The sequence below is a fragment of the Chiloscyllium plagiosum genome, unplaced genomic scaffold, assembly GCF_037043375.1.
Source record: "Chiloscyllium plagiosum isolate Xiang-an unplaced genomic scaffold, Cpla_swu_hap1 HiC_scaffold_40, whole genome shotgun sequence".
NCBI classification, from domain to species: Eukaryota; Metazoa; Chordata; class Chondrichthyes; order Orectolobiformes; family Hemiscylliidae; genus Chiloscyllium; species Chiloscyllium plagiosum.
In genome coordinates, this window is record NW_028270178.1 from 15,635,399 (window position 1) to 15,650,414 (window position 15,016).

Sequence of the window (15,016 nt, forward strand, 5' to 3'; positions counted from 1 at the left end):
CTCGGTCTCTGCATGCGGAGACCCGCCCGGGATGGGTGGGGTGGGGGACTCAAAGTAACCGCCTCTCTGCGCCCCTCCCCCTCCTTTTCCTCCCTCCACGTATCCCCCTCACCCACTCCCACAATTCCCTCCCCACCCACCCGGGGCCTCAGAACAATAAAGTTGGAATGTTCCGGATGAGAAGCCACTCGTCAGCTCTTGCCCAACTCCCCCGCCCGCCCACGCCCCCCCTCCCCACCCCTTTGGCAGTCACCGGCAACCCATGCCCACCCACGAATGGCAATTGGCCGCCGGCTGGCTGATTGGCGTCGACTCCACGGCGTCCTCCCCCTCCCTTTTCTACCGCGGTTTCCCGGACAACCTGCCATGAGGGAGAGGGGAGGAGGGAGTATGGGGGGAGACAGAGAGAGAGACAGACAGAAGAGAAAGAACGTCAGTGGCACCGATCGAGGCCGGCCACATGTTTTCAGAACAAACACTAGCTGGGGGCGTGAGGTTGTGAGGAGGGCAGGAGGACAGAGAATTTTGTTTTTGCAATTCACAGTCCCTGAAGGGGGGGCATGTGGACCCCCAGCCGGCCGGGAATGGGCCCGATGGGATTTTTGGGTTCGGGAGCTTGGCACGTATCGGGTTGGGGCGGGTCGGCTTCATTTGCGGGTGCTCTTTGTTCTGTCAATGCGACGTGGGCAGTTCCGGCTGTGCCCAAAGTTTCCACCCTCCCCCCAGCAGCTGCCCCGGATCCAAGTGGCTCGCACGGCCATTACGCACAGCACGGAGAGGTCAGCCACTCGGGGTCCACAGTCACACATCCGATCTCCTTCCTGAAAGGGAATCGAGGGACGTGGGGACTGGGTTGTAATGGGCAAGGGGATGCCGATCGGCCATCGCTCCAACCAATGGACAAGCAGGGGCCTAACTGCCTGCCCTCACATCCCGTTTGTCCACCAACGTTTGCCGTGGAGCTTTGGAACACCCCGAGGTGGGGTGTGTGAAAAGCAGCTTCCTCCTCGCTTCCCGGCACTCCGGTCCCCCCGTCTGATACTCACTGTAATTTTGACTCCAGCAGGCTCAGCGTCTGCCGGTCAACGTAGTGAGAGAACAGCGTCAGGAGATTTGTGGGCACAAACGACGGTTTGGCCAGCGAGGCCTGCGGCACCTTCAGCAGCACCCGGATCACGGCAAACACCAGTTCTGTCCTGGACAGGAAGGAAAGCGCATTAGAGGAGGGGAGGGGGTTGAATCAGACTTACGAAAGTCTGGGGGGGGGGGGGGAGGCGGCTTGATTCAAACAGGTCCACCACCCACCTCCCAATCCCAATCCCTTTCAAACACGACCGAGCGCCTGATTCAGGCCACTGCCAGTTCCTTTGCCCCACTGCCACTCTCTCCTTCCCACAGTCACAGAGGATTACAGCATGGCAATAGGCCCTTCGGCCCAACTTGCCCATGCTATCCAGTTTTCGCAACTAAACTAGCCTGACCTGTCTGCGTTTGGTCACCACTCTGATCTTGACCCCCATATCCTTCTGTACCTATCCCATCCATGTGTCTAAACCTTTCTTACATGACAACATTGTTCCAACCTCCATCATTACCTCGAGCAGACCGCTCCAGACACTCACCACCCTCTGCGTGAAACAACTGTCCCTCTGAACCCTTTTCTGACCCTCCCCTCTCACCTTGAACCTATGCCCTCTGGCTTCAGACTCCCCTCAGCCAGGGAGAAGCTGTCCGCTATCTACCTTACCAATGCCTCTCACGATTTCATAGACCTCTAATAATAACAGGGTCACCCCCTCAGAGTCTCCTGTGCTTCAGGGAACAGAGCCCCAGACTATCCAGCTTCTCCTTCTAACACAAATCTTCCAGTCCAGGTCGCACCCTCGTACAGGTACACATTCCTTTACCTGAAATTCCGAAATCCGAATTTTTTTTCAAGGAGTGCAAACACGACCCACCACCACACTCACTCGAACCACGTCACTCAGATGTGACGTGACGGCGTGGCCCAGCACCGACAGGTGTCAATTGTGCCTCAGTGCTCATACTATTTATCCGCGCGCCTGCTGTGAGGAAATTATTATTTTTTTAATTCCTCTGTGAAAACATCATTTATTCTGAACTCCCGAAGAACTGCTGGCCCCAAGGATTTCGGATAAAGGTTTGCATACCTGTAAATCTTTTCTGCACTCTTTCCAGTTTAATAACAGCCATCCTACAGCAGGGTGAACAGGATGTTATGCAGTGCTCCAAATGTGGCCTGACCAATGTCTTCGGCAGCCGTGACACGACGTTCCCAACTCAACGCTCTGACTGATGAAAGCAAGTATGCCGGAAGCCTTCTTCACCACCCTGCCTGCCTGCGACACCACTTCCATGCAGCTGTGAACCCGTACCTTTCGGTCTCTGTGTTCTATAATACTTCTTGAGGCCCTCGTGTTGACTGCATAAATCCTGCCCTGGTTTGACCCACCTAAATGCAGCACCTTGCATTTATCCAAATTCAACTCCATCTGTCTTTCCTGAGCCCACTAGCCCAGTTGACTGAGATCTCACTACATTTCCAGATAACCTCCTTTACTGTCCACTATACCATTCCATAATATTCCAATTCCTGGCTTGGTTGCCCTGGAGCCACATGTCCACTGTGACAATTGCATCATAGCTGTTTATGGACGGCCCTCGATTATCCGGCATTCGGTCATCCAAATTTCGGATTATCCGAACAAGGTCCTGATGCTTGGCTAAACCACGTCATCCGGCATTTGATTAACGGAACGAAACACTCGCTGCCTGTGTCGTTTGGATAATCGAGGTTCCTCTTGTACATCCAGTACAGCCATCAATTCACCTTCTCACAGTGCTGCCCGTAGTCAGACTGAGTGCTTTTAGTTCTGCCTCCTTGTTTTGACCCTGGGTGATTCGAGGATTTGTGTCTGCTGCTCTCCAGTCTGCTTTTCCCAGAAGCAGATTTGCATGCCATTCATACTTGAGTAATAGTTGAATTTTTATGACTACTTTTTACGGTTAAATTTATGGGGTCAACTATTTTTGAGGGGCTGAAATTGGTGCCCGTCTAAATTCATACTGTGTCATTAGCAGAAGCCTAACTCATCTCTAAATGAATAATAAAACAAATAAATTATGGTAACTCTGAAAACCCGGAGCTGAAGACAACAGCTAGAGGACTGGGAGCAGGGCGGAAGAACCGGCAGACTGGAATACTGGAGCGCAACATGACAGCTGTGCTGACGCATACACGTGCGTCTGTTATCTGTGAAGAACGAGGGTTGAGTTTTACACGAGATGTCTGGGAAATTCCAGGTCATTTGGCCAAAAATAGAGGGTCGATTTTGACATGAGATCAACTATTACTCAAATATATACAACACCAGGTTATGATCCAACAGGTACATGTGGATGCACTAGCTTTCGGAGTGCTTCTGCTTCAACCACCTGATGGAGGAGCAGCGCTCCGAAAGCTAGTGCTTCCAAATAAACCTGTTGGGTTATAACCTGGTGTTGTGGGATTTTTGACTTTGTCCCCCCCAGTCCAATGCTGGCACCTCCAAATCTCAAGTACACAGGATATTCTCCCCTTGGCATCGCGTTCCGTGACATGAATTTAAGAGCTGGGACACGACACTCTAGGAAGATGGGTGTGACAGCTCCCCGCCAACCCCGGCACGCCGAGACAGCAGCGCAGTCTGGGACGGGAACCGAACCCCTGGCTGGGTGGGGGCAGGCAATGAAATCCAACGCACTCACCACCGGTTGTCCTGCATGAGTTCGCTCGACGCCTCTGAGCTCTGCAGCCTCTCCCCTTGGCTCAGGATCATGTAGAACAAGGTCAGGCCGAACTGCCGAAACAATTCACAATCGTTCAGACAGGAAACACAGCCCGCGGTCACGTTCCGGCACTCTGAGCACCTCAGCGAGGTGACGGTCAAGCGGTACTCTCACTGGGCTGTTCACTTAGAGACCCAGGGGCCACATCACGGCACACAGCGCAATTTAAATTTAACTTTTAAAAAATTAAAATGTGGGATTAAGAGTCTCATGATGACCACGGGTCCTTTGCTACAAAATCCCACCAGGCCCTTCAGGGTGGGAAGCTGCCGTCAGTATCTGGTCTGACCTTCACGTGACTCCAGACCCACAGCAATGTGGTGGGCTCTTAACGGCCCTCTGGGGCAATTAGGGATGGGCAATAATAGCTGGGCCAGCTAGTGACGCCCATGTCATGCGGATGAACAAAACTAAACAGCCGATGGAATCCTTCAACGTTACCACTGCAGTAACTGACGGCCTGCTACTTAACAAAAAGATTTAAAGCAGCCAGGTGATCCTCCCACCATGAACCAGGTTAGAGGGAGGCTGAGTGACCAACACTGGCCACGGCACTGCCAATAATGCCCCGACACCTGTCCCCAGGAGTGGGATATTCCCATCCCTCTGATACAGCAGATCCTTCCTCGGCTTGCCGCCCCTTCACGAACAGACTCCGTCACACGGGATTCACAGACCGGTCGCCCGCCGACAGAGAGCTCCCTTTCACACTGACCCCCTGACGGGGCAGACCCTCCCTCACGTACTGACCCCCTGACGGGGCAGACCCTCCCTCACGTACTGACCCCCTGACGGGGCAGACCCTCCCTCACGTACTGACCCCCTGACGGGGCAGACCCTCCCTCACGTACTGACCCCCTGACGGGGCAGACCCTCCCTCACGTACTGACCCCCTGACGGGGCAGACCCTCCCTCACGTACTGACCCCCCGACGGGGCAGACCCTCCCTCACGTACTGACCCCCCAATGGGGCAGACCCTCCCTCACATATTGAACTCTGACTCTGTCGCCCCTCGCTCCAGCCCCTACACACTCTCCCTATCTCTAACTGCCTCCGGCCCTTATACCCTCTCCCTACCTCCATCACCCCATCCAGCCCCTACACTCCTTCCCTATCTCTGTAACCCCCTCCAGACCCTGTAACCCCTTCCCTACCTCTGTAACCTCCTCCAGACCCTACATCACTCCCTATCTGTGGAACCCCCCTCCAGCCCCTACACCCCCTCCCTATCTCTCTAACCTCCTCCAGCCCCTACACCCCCTCCCTATCTGTGGAACCCCCCCTCCAGCCCCTACACCCCTCTTGATCTGTCACTGACTCCAGCCCCTACATCCCTCCCTATCTCTGTAATCCCCTCCAGCCCCTACACCCCTCTCGATCTGTCACTGACTCCAGCCCCTACATCCCCTTCCTAGCTCCGTCACCCCCTCCCTATGCCTTACACCCCCGCGCAGCCTGTCAGATTGTGCCCGTTCCCCATTCTTGTGCCTGTTTACCCCTCCCTCCTCCTCCCCCAATCCGTTTCCGATCAGTGCCAGGTATACCCACGCAGCCCCATAGCCACCTGGCACCGCTCCTCCACACCCCTTGCCCGGTGCCGGTACCTTGTTCTGCAGGATGGTGGGGAAGTGGTTCCCGGGTTGTCCGGACGGAGTGGATCCTGTCAGCTGCTGGAGCAGCTCAGTCAGGGCGCTGGACGGGAGCCGGCTGACCAGGATGGAGCAGGCCTCAGTCAGACAGGGTAGCACCTGGAGGCAAAGCAAGGCAGCAGCTTGACAGGACGGGGGAGGGCAGGCAGCACAAAGCCTCCCTCAGGCACATGTCGCTGAGATCCGAGATCCAACCCCCAACCCCCACCCCCCACCCCGCTCTCTCAAACCCGCCACACCCACCTCCGCCCCACCCCCAGCCTAATCCCAGGGCTCTGGGAGTGCAATCCATTACAAGCCCTCTTTGCTTAAAGTGAAACACAAGCTGGGGGTGGGAAATGCGAGGTTAAGTGGGTGGTGTGGGGTTGGTGATAGCACACTGCACTCACAGGCTGACTTGACATTAACTGAACATGGAACACAGAGGCCATTCCGTCCTCTCCCCCCCCCTGTTCGATACGATCATCCAGCACCGTCTTTTCGTCCCCACGTCGCAGGTCCACCTCCTGCGCGAAAGCGGACAACCTTCCTGGCCTCAACCCTTCTCCGAGGCACAGAGTTGCCGGGGAAGCCATTTCTCCACATTGCCATCCTCAACGGCCAAGCCCGGGCCCTTTAACGGTCAGCCCCTGGCTCGCAATGCACGGGACCACCCTTGCAGCGTTGGAACTTATGTGACGCCTTGCAAATCCGATCTTTTAATCTCTGCTGAATATACGTCATGTCTCGCCCCCCCCCCCCACCCCCCGACACCAAGGGGTACGCTCCTCAGGCCGACCCTTGACCCCTCACCACACCGCCGTCCCGAGGCGGAGCACCATCGGACACTACAGACTGTTGACCTCACCTCCGGACACGGCAGCCGCACTCTCCCCTACCCCCCACCACCCCCAGGGGGGCGGTCACTCACCTCATCCTGGCTGTCCTTCTTGACCAGGTACGGGAGGTTGCGGGCAGTGGCCAACACCACATTGGCAGCCTGCTCCGTGCTCAGGAACAGGAGGACCTTGGCAGCCAGGCGCTTGCCCTTACGGATGCACATGACCTGCACAAAATGGTCGTCGCTGACTCTGCGTGGGGGGGAGGGGGGAGGGGGGGGGGGGGGGGGGGGGAGGCACAGGGAGCAGGTTACAGCAGGACTATAAACAACAACACCCCCTCACAATGCCTCAGTGCCTTCCCACCCCCCTCCCCAGTGAACCCACCGCCCACGCTCTCGCGCAGACACAGGCAGAGGCCCACCTGTCGGAGCTGGGAGGCTGCTTCCCTCGCAAGTTCTCGTACATCAGCGCGATCTTGGCCTTACGGTGTTCCAGCACGACAGGTCGCTCCTCCTCACTCACCTGCAGGAACTTCTTCTCCAAGTCCTGCACCTCCAGCACCAAGCTGTACGTCTGAAGGGAGACAGGTCGGATCAAAACAGGGAGACGCAGGGAGTGATTGAGAGAGAGAGACGACAGACAGAGAGAGAGAGATGACAGACAGAGAGAGAGAGACGACAGACAGAGAGAGAGAGACGACAGACAGAGAGAGAGAGACGACAGACAGAGAGAGAGAGACGACAGACAGACAGAGAGAGACGACAGACAGACAGAGAGAGACGACAGACAGAGAGAGAGAGACGACAGACAGAGAGAGAGAGACGACAGACAGAGAGAGAGAGACGACAGACAGAGAGAGAGAGACGACAGACAGAGAGAGAGAGGAACGACAGACAGACAGAGAGAGACGACAGACAGAGAGAGAGAGACGACAGACAGAGAGAGAGAGACGACAGACAGAGAGAGAGAGACGACAGACAGAGAGAGAGAGACGACAGAGAGAGAGAGACGACAGAGAGAGAGAGAGAGACAGACAGAGAGAGAGAGACGACAGACAGAGAGAGAGAAAGAGACAACGAGAGAGAGAGAGAGACAGACAGCGAGAGAGACAGACAGCGAGAGAGACAGACAGCGAGAGAGACAGACAGCGAGAGAGACAGACAGCGAGAGAGACAGACAGCGAGAGAGACAGACAGCGAGAGAGACAGACAGCGAGAGAGACAGACAGCGAGAGAGACAGACAGCGAGAGAGACAGACAGCGAGAGAGACAGACAGCGAGAGAGACAGACAGCGAGAGAGACAGACAGCGAGAGAGACAGACAGCGAGAGAGACAGACAGCAAGAGAGACAGACAGCAAGAGAGACAGACAGCAAGAGAGACAGACAGCAAGAGAGACAGACAGCAAGAGAGACAGACAGCAAGAGAGAGAGAGAGGAGACAGACAGACAGACAGAGAGGAGACAGACAGACAGACAGACAGAGAGAGAGAGAGAGAGAGAGAGAGAGAGAGAGAATGAAGAGAGACAGAGAGAGACAGAGAGAGAGAGAGAGAGGAGACAGAGAGACCACGCGAGGGGTAGGCAGGCAGAGAGGGGGAGGCAGGCAGAGAGGGGGAGGCAGGCAGAGAGGGGGAGGCAGGCAGAGAGGGGGAGGCAGGCAGAGAGGGGGAGGCAGGCAGAGAGGGGGAGGCAGGCAGAGAGGGGGAGGCAGGCAGAGAGGGGGGGGAGGCAGGCAGAGAGGGGGAGGCAGGCAGAGAGGGGGAGGCAGGCAGAGAGGGGGAGGCAGGCAGAGAGGGAGAGGCAGGCAGTGAGGGAGAGGCAGGCAGAGAGGGAGAGGCAGGCAGAGAGGGAGAGGCAGGCAGAGAGGGAGAGGCAGGCAGAGAGGGAGAGGCAGGCAGAGAGGGAGAGGCAGGCAGAGAGGGAGAGGCAGGCAGAGAGGGAGAGGCAGGCAGAGAGAGAGAGAGAGACAGACAGACAGAGAGAGACAGACAGACAGAGAGAGACAGACAGAGAGCGAGAGAGAGGAGACAGAAAGTGAGAGAGGGGAGACAGACAGACAGTCAGACAGAGACAGTCAGAGAGACAGACAGAGAGAGGAGACAGAGAGAGGGGAGACAGAGATAGGGAGGAGACAGAGAGGTAGAGAGGAGAGACAGAGAGATAGAGAGGAGAGATAGAGAGGGGAGAGAGAGAGAGAGAGAGAGAGAGAGAGAGAGAGAGAGAGATAGAGATAGTCATGTCACAGGGGGTAAGCAAGACCTACACCAGGCTCCCTTATTATGGATCAACAGTACCATGCGCCGTGCACAGAGCAGCTTGGGAAAGGGATGGGGGTGTGACGGAGTAGGCGAGAAGGTGGTGAATGGAATGCCATTCACACAAGGTGCTTGAGGGGTTGACCGAGCAGGAGATGGGGGGGGGGGTTGGGGGGGAGTTCACTGATGGACAAGGTGAGAAAGCTGGATTTACCCATGAGAAGAGATCCCGTAGTTGAGTGACAGGGAGGCAGCTGGATGAACATCAGTCAAGATATCATCAGTAATATGGGCGGGGGGAGGAAGGGTGCAAGAGACACGGTGGGAGGCATCAAATACTGACTCTGGCACGCATGGCATTGATGCCAGTCCCAAAGGCCCACCCAAACCAGATGTCCACTGGGTGGGAGAGCACTTACCCGCTCGATGGTGAAGAGAGTCTGCCGCCTCTTATCCCTGACTTGCTTCTCTTTTGTCTCCTAAAAGGGCAAGATGTTGAGATGGGGAGAAGGGTCAGAGAAATGAAATGCATCGTTTGCAGCCCCCCCCCCATTCTCCCCCCCCCACCCCGCCGCTCTCACTCCCTGACCCTATCGTACAACGCAGGTCTCACAGGGCGAGCGAACTGCAAACTTGCTCCCTCCTCCAACCTGGACGATGTCTGTGCGAGGGTGGTCTCTGAATGGACCTGCCTTCCCCCCCCCCACACCCCTCCACAATGCACAGGAGAGGCAAGCTGCCGGGGAAGGGGATAGCTGCAAATCTTCAATACTATCCCCCCTCGCCCTGCCTCGAGAGAAGATCTTCTGCTGCACCCATCCTCCCGATCCTTCCCAGTGTGACGCTGCCAGCTGGGTGGTCTCTGAGAGACCAGTGACCCTCGGGACAATGCAAGGGAACTCTTCAAATAAAACTACAACCTTCGAGGCCCAGCCCCTGTCCCTCGCATAGTGTACTCGCGAGGGAGATTTCAAGATAACCACTGACGCGCCTGGCCCCAACACCACCCTCAAGCAGCGCCATCGGAGGGAGGACTCCAGATATAATGTGCCCTCGCCCACCCTGCAGGGTGACGCCCTTAGACCCTGCTTTCGAACACAGATCTCCAGCAGAATGTAAACACGCATCCTCCAATGGTTTGATGGTCTTTCACAGCGTCACCCCCACGGAACACCACTCTCAATGCGTGGCCCCCCTCACGGACAATGCCGCCTGATTGGTGGGAAGTTGAGCAAGGGCTCCACGGATGACGGGGTGTGGAACCGTGGGTCAGGGATGGAAAAGCAAAGATGGAGAAAGCAAGACGGTATTCAACTCACGTCGTCGTCCGAGCGCGTCGTCACCACGGCATCGATCATCTTGCGAGGGTTGTTCACACTGGACACGGTGAGTTTACCCAGGGAGCCCTCAAACTGCACTGTAACCAATGAGATGGCCATTAGCAGTGGCAGCTGGCAGGGCGTGGCACGGACGGGCCGAGCATTCCGTTCCCCGGCCCACACCACCCTGGCGGTGCCGAGAGGCAACCTGCCTTCCCCGACTGAGAGAGTCCCTTGGTCCTGTGGCTAACCAGAAAGTACTGGGCAAGGAGTTTCAGGATTCGCACCCAGGGACAGAGAAGGAACGCCGGCAAGATGGGGATTACATCAGGATTAAGGGTTGAGTGCCAGCCATTGACTGTCCACTGATTGTCGGACGCGCCCCCAGTCAGGCAGCTCAAGGTTTTGTCAATTGCAGCTCTTTAATGGTGAAATTATCATTCCACACAAGTGCTCTTCTTGTGAGGACTCTCTCTAAATCCAGAGGCTAAATCCCCAAGGAAACAGCCATTACAGCCCTCCCTATCTCTGTCACCTTCTCCAGCCCCTACATCCCTCCCTATCTGTCACCTCCTACCACCCTCCCTATCTCTGAATGCCCCGAGTTTTATTTCCTCCCTTGGCTTCCTGGGTTCTGAACTTATAGAATTCCCAGATGAAATGCCACCGGTCTGCCACTCTGAGGCTGAAAGGCGAGAGGCAAATCCAAAGCGATTGGCCTAACTTGGGGATGACCTTTCCCATCACCCCTTGAGGCTGGTGCTGGCAGCACTCTGGATGGGTCTTGGTGGGGAGTTGGCAGAGGGGGTGGCCTCTCCACTCTGGGGTGCTTTCTGAGAGCGAGATGTTGCAGCCGGGGGATCGGGGAGAGGGTGCTAAAAGTGCCGCAGGGAATTGACAGAGTGCAGGAGGGGGTCCACGCGTCCTCCCGACAAACTGAGCTCGGAACGGTCGATTTACCTGGCCGGTAGATGTGCTCCAGCTTGGCGACCTGTGGCGTGATCAGCTTCATGCGCTCCTTCTTCTCCTTGCGGGGTCCCTCGTTGCTCAGGTCCAGGGCCGCCTGCTTCTTCTCCAGCCTCTCAAAGTAGTTCTACAGCAGGAGAGAGCAATGCCGGGGCAAGAGGTCAGCACAGAAGGCAGTGGGGATCAAGCCACAGCTGGTGAGAAATACAAACCTGGAACACAAAGCCAGTCTCAGTCACGGCTTAAAACAGCAACAATATAGCAACAGGAGGAGGGGTGCTATGAAGATGTAGGGGTACTGTACCTTTCAGAGAGTTTAAAGCTAGCAGAACTACCAGACAACAAGTGTTTGGAACAAGAGACAAGGTAAACCTTTGGTGCAGCAGCTAGAGTAGCTGCTTTCCTGGAGACAAAAACAAATTCAAACTAGAGTCATAGAGATGTACAGCATGGAAACAGACCCTTCGGTCCAACCCGCCCATGCCAACCAGATATCCCAACCCAATCTATTCCCACCTGCCAGCACCCGGCCCATATCCCTCCAAACCCTTCCTATTCATATACCCATCCAAATGCCTTTCAATTATACCCCCCACCCCCAAAAAACGTAAACTCCAATCAGCTTTGAATTGAGCATATTGACAATGTTAAAAGCAAATGACACAATCCGATGCTTTAGGGGTATACAACTGGGGAAAGTTGAACAGTTGAGAGAGAACTGCCAAAAGACCAACAGATGTAGGCTGCCAGTCACAACTCTCTGGGAGGTACCTGTCCAGAGAAGGAGTTTGCACAGAGAGAAAAAAAACATCGATTTGGACCTTGAGAGCAAATCTACAGAGGAAGACACAAAAAGAGGATTCGACAGCTGCCTGGTTTTGAAATTTGAATTTTTGGTAAATCTTACTCTGGGGTTTTATCGGTCGAGTATCACTGAAGGAAAAGTAAAAGCTAGATTCGAGGAAGGAGTTGTAAATAGTTGTTAGTTAATTATTCTCAGTTATACTTTAAGAAACAAAGTTGTTAATTTTTACTTTAAATAGTTCCCGGCGTTTATCAAATGTTCACAGATTACTGCATGGGGTAAATCTTTTCAGTGTTGTTGGTTTAAATTAAATGGGCGAGAGGGGGGTTTACCCTGTGTTGTAACAGGAGGCCATTCAGCCCCTCAAGTCTGCTCCACCATTCAGTAGGATCATGGCTGATCCATGGCCCATCTTGGGCGCAGATACCTTGATACATTAGCTTAATAATAAACACATGCCTCAGATTTAAACGGAACAACACAATTTGCATCGACTGCTGTTCTGAACCTCTCCTAGATTTCACTTGTCGAAGTATTTTCTCACCATCTCTTCTGAATGGCCTCGCTGTTCGACCAGACCCCCGACACCTAGAATCTTCAACCAGTGTCAGAGTCATACAGCACAAAAACAGGCCCTTCGGTCCAACTCACCCATGCCGACCAATAACCTAAATTCATCAACTCCGATTTGCAGCATCTGGTCCCTACCCCTTCCAACCTTTCCTAACCATATGCCCGTTGAAATGTATTTTAAATGTTGCAATTGTACTCGCCTCCACCACTTCCTCTGGCAGTTCATTCCATACACACACCACCGTGTGTGTGAAAACATTGCCCCTTAAGGTCCCTTTCCCCTCTCACCCTATGCCCTAGTTTTGGACTCCCCCAGCCCTTGGCCTATTTACCCTATCCATGCCCCTCATGATTTCATAAACCTCTATAAGGTCACCCCTCAGCCTCCGACGCTCCAGGGAAAACAGCCCCAGCCTATTCATCCTCTCCCTATAGCTCAAACCCTCCAACCCCAGGCAACAACCAAAAATACTTTGTCTTTATCCACCGTGTCTTTCCCAGTTTATATCCTGAAGACCTCGAATGAATCATCCCTTAACCATCTATATTCGAGAGTATGAAGGCCTCATCATTGCTCACGAATTTAACCCCCTGATCCTTGTAAAGCTGTGCTGAGCACCATCCAGGGCCAGCTTCACCCATTCCCCTCCCATCCCCCACATATTTTATCACATAGCACAGGCTTCAGCCTTGGTCATTCGCAGCTCCTAATCTCCCTATAATCTCTCTATGCACTGTCATTATCACCTCTTTATTGCTACCTTTGCATCTGGAGCCATGACTCACCTTCTCTTAGCCGAGTATAAATACGTCTCAATTTCTCCCTTTATTAAGATTTGACAAAGGGTCAGTTCGACTCGAAACGTCAGCTCTTTTCTCTCCTGACAGATGCTGCCAGACCTGCTGAGATTTTCCAGCACTTTCTCTTTTTGTATCCAGGGCCAGAACATCGCCCCGGTTTACCCTCAAGTCAGAGCTGGATTGATTTCTCATGATTATGTGTATTTATGGACTGTAATTTTGGTCTCTCCCCAACTCCAACCCCCTCCTAATGGTGATAGAACCGTAAAAATAGAACAGTACAGCACAGCAACAGGTCGTTCGACCCACGATATTGCGCCGAACATGACACCAAACTAAACCAATCCCTTCTGCATGCCATTGGTCCATATCCGTCCATTCCTTGCATATTCATGTGCTAATCTAAAAGGCCCTTAAATAAGCCTATCATATCTGACTCCACCACCACCTCTGGCAGACTGTTCTCGACCCCTACCACGCTCCGTGTAAAACAAACTTGCCCCTCACGCCTCCTTTGCATTCCGCTCACTTAAAGGTCTGCCCCCAAGTATTTGACATCTCAACACTGGTAACAAGACTCTTGACTGTCAATTCTTGTCTATGAATCTCATAATTTTACATAATTTTCTATCAAGTCCCCCTCAGCCTCCACCGCTCCGGAGAAAGCAACCCGAGATTTTCTCGCCTCTCCTTGTAGCTCTTAGCCTCTGATCCAGGCAGCATCCTGCTAAACCGCTTCTACGCCCTCTCCAAAGCTGCCACATCCTTCCTGTAATGTGTTGACCAGAACTGAACGCAGTACTCTCAGTACTGATGTTCCTTAAGAAGCTAACCTGGCACTGAGCTGGCATCCCCCCAAAGTGCCAATGAGAGCCCCCGCCCTCTGTACCTGATAGTAGTAATCGTCCAGGTAGGGGTCAGCGCTCTGCAGCTGCATCATTTGGATCTTGCTGACCCATTCCTTCTCACGCTGGGTCATCAGGTTGCTGTAGGGGTCCTTCTTCGCCTGCTCGTGATAGCTGCCCCTGCTGTGCCTGTCTCCTCCAGAACCATTCTGACCTCTGTGTTGACTGAGAGAGAGCGAGAGGCAGAGAGAGCGAGAGGCAGAGAGAGCGGGAGGGCGCGAGGGGCGGAGGGCGCGAGGGGCGGAGGGCGCGAGGGGCGGAGAGCGCGAGGGGCGGAGAGCGCGAGGGGCGGAGGGCGCGAGGGGCGGAGAGCGCGAGGGGCACAGAGACAGACAGAACGAGAGGCAGAGAGAGAGCAAGCGAGAGGCAGAGAGTGCGAGCGAGAGGCAGAGACAGAGAGAGCGAGAGGCAGAGACAGAGAGAGCGAGAGGCAGAGACAGAGAGAGCGAGAGGCAGAGACAGAGAGAGCGAGAGACAGAGACAGAGAGAGGCAGAGGCAGAGAGAGCAAGAGGTAGACACCGAGAAAAAAACATAAGGTGCGAAGTGTGCGTGAGACAGACAGAGGTGAAACAATCGCTCTGTGGATTGTGAACTTGACATCCGGGATGACACCATACCGAGGAACCTCGATTATCTGAACGACACGGCGGGGAATATTTTCTTCGGACAAACAAATGCCGGATAACACAGTTTAGCTAAGTATGGGGTTTTTGGAATCTTGTCCGGATAATCCGAAATTCAGATAATCGAGGTTCCTCTGTATTCAGTGAATTGATTGTGGTTCTGCATTCCCACGTCCCCTTGGTGCTTCGGACCAGGCATTGATATGGCCACTCCACCTGCCCTGCTTTCTGAAAGAGGCAACAAATCCAGCAACATTCTCACTGATTGGGAACAAAGTTGCAGGAAGACCGGTTTATCCGTTCACTTGCAGAGTGCAAACTTTGGCATTGCTGATAAGTGAGGGATGGTAAGTCCAAGTCGGTCCCTATCGATAACAGTGAGGGGCCTTGCCTTAATGTCTCAATAGCTAGTACATTATCCCCAAGGATGGGTTTGTGGTCCAAGGT

General features: G+C 54.3%; 1 protein-coding gene across 1 annotated transcript in view; it reads right to left on the minus strand.

Annotated features, from left to right (window-relative positions):
* Positions 1-240: 240 nt before the first annotated feature.
* Positions 241-15,016, minus strand: part of patl1 (PAT1 homolog 1, processing body mRNA decay factor) — a 51,616-nt gene continuing 36,840 nt past the window's right edge. Inside the window, exons 10-19 of the mRNA XM_087981765.1 lie at positions 13,930-14,110; positions 10,856-10,988; positions 9,896-9,993; positions 8,996-9,055; positions 6,742-6,893; positions 6,410-6,569; positions 5,455-5,598; positions 3,769-3,860; positions 1,047-1,196; positions 241-361 (exon numbers count right to left, since the gene is read on the minus strand). Of these exons, the coding sequence (XP_087837891.1) occupies positions 340-361; positions 1,047-1,196; positions 3,769-3,860; positions 5,455-5,598; positions 6,410-6,569; positions 6,742-6,893; positions 8,996-9,055; positions 9,896-9,993; positions 10,856-10,988; positions 13,930-14,110 (1,192 nt within the window). The 3' untranslated portion in view covers positions 241-339. The remainder of the gene's footprint in view (positions 362-1,046; positions 1,197-3,768; positions 3,861-5,454; positions 5,599-6,409; positions 6,570-6,741; positions 6,894-8,995; positions 9,056-9,895; positions 9,994-10,855; positions 10,989-13,929; positions 14,111-15,016) is intronic.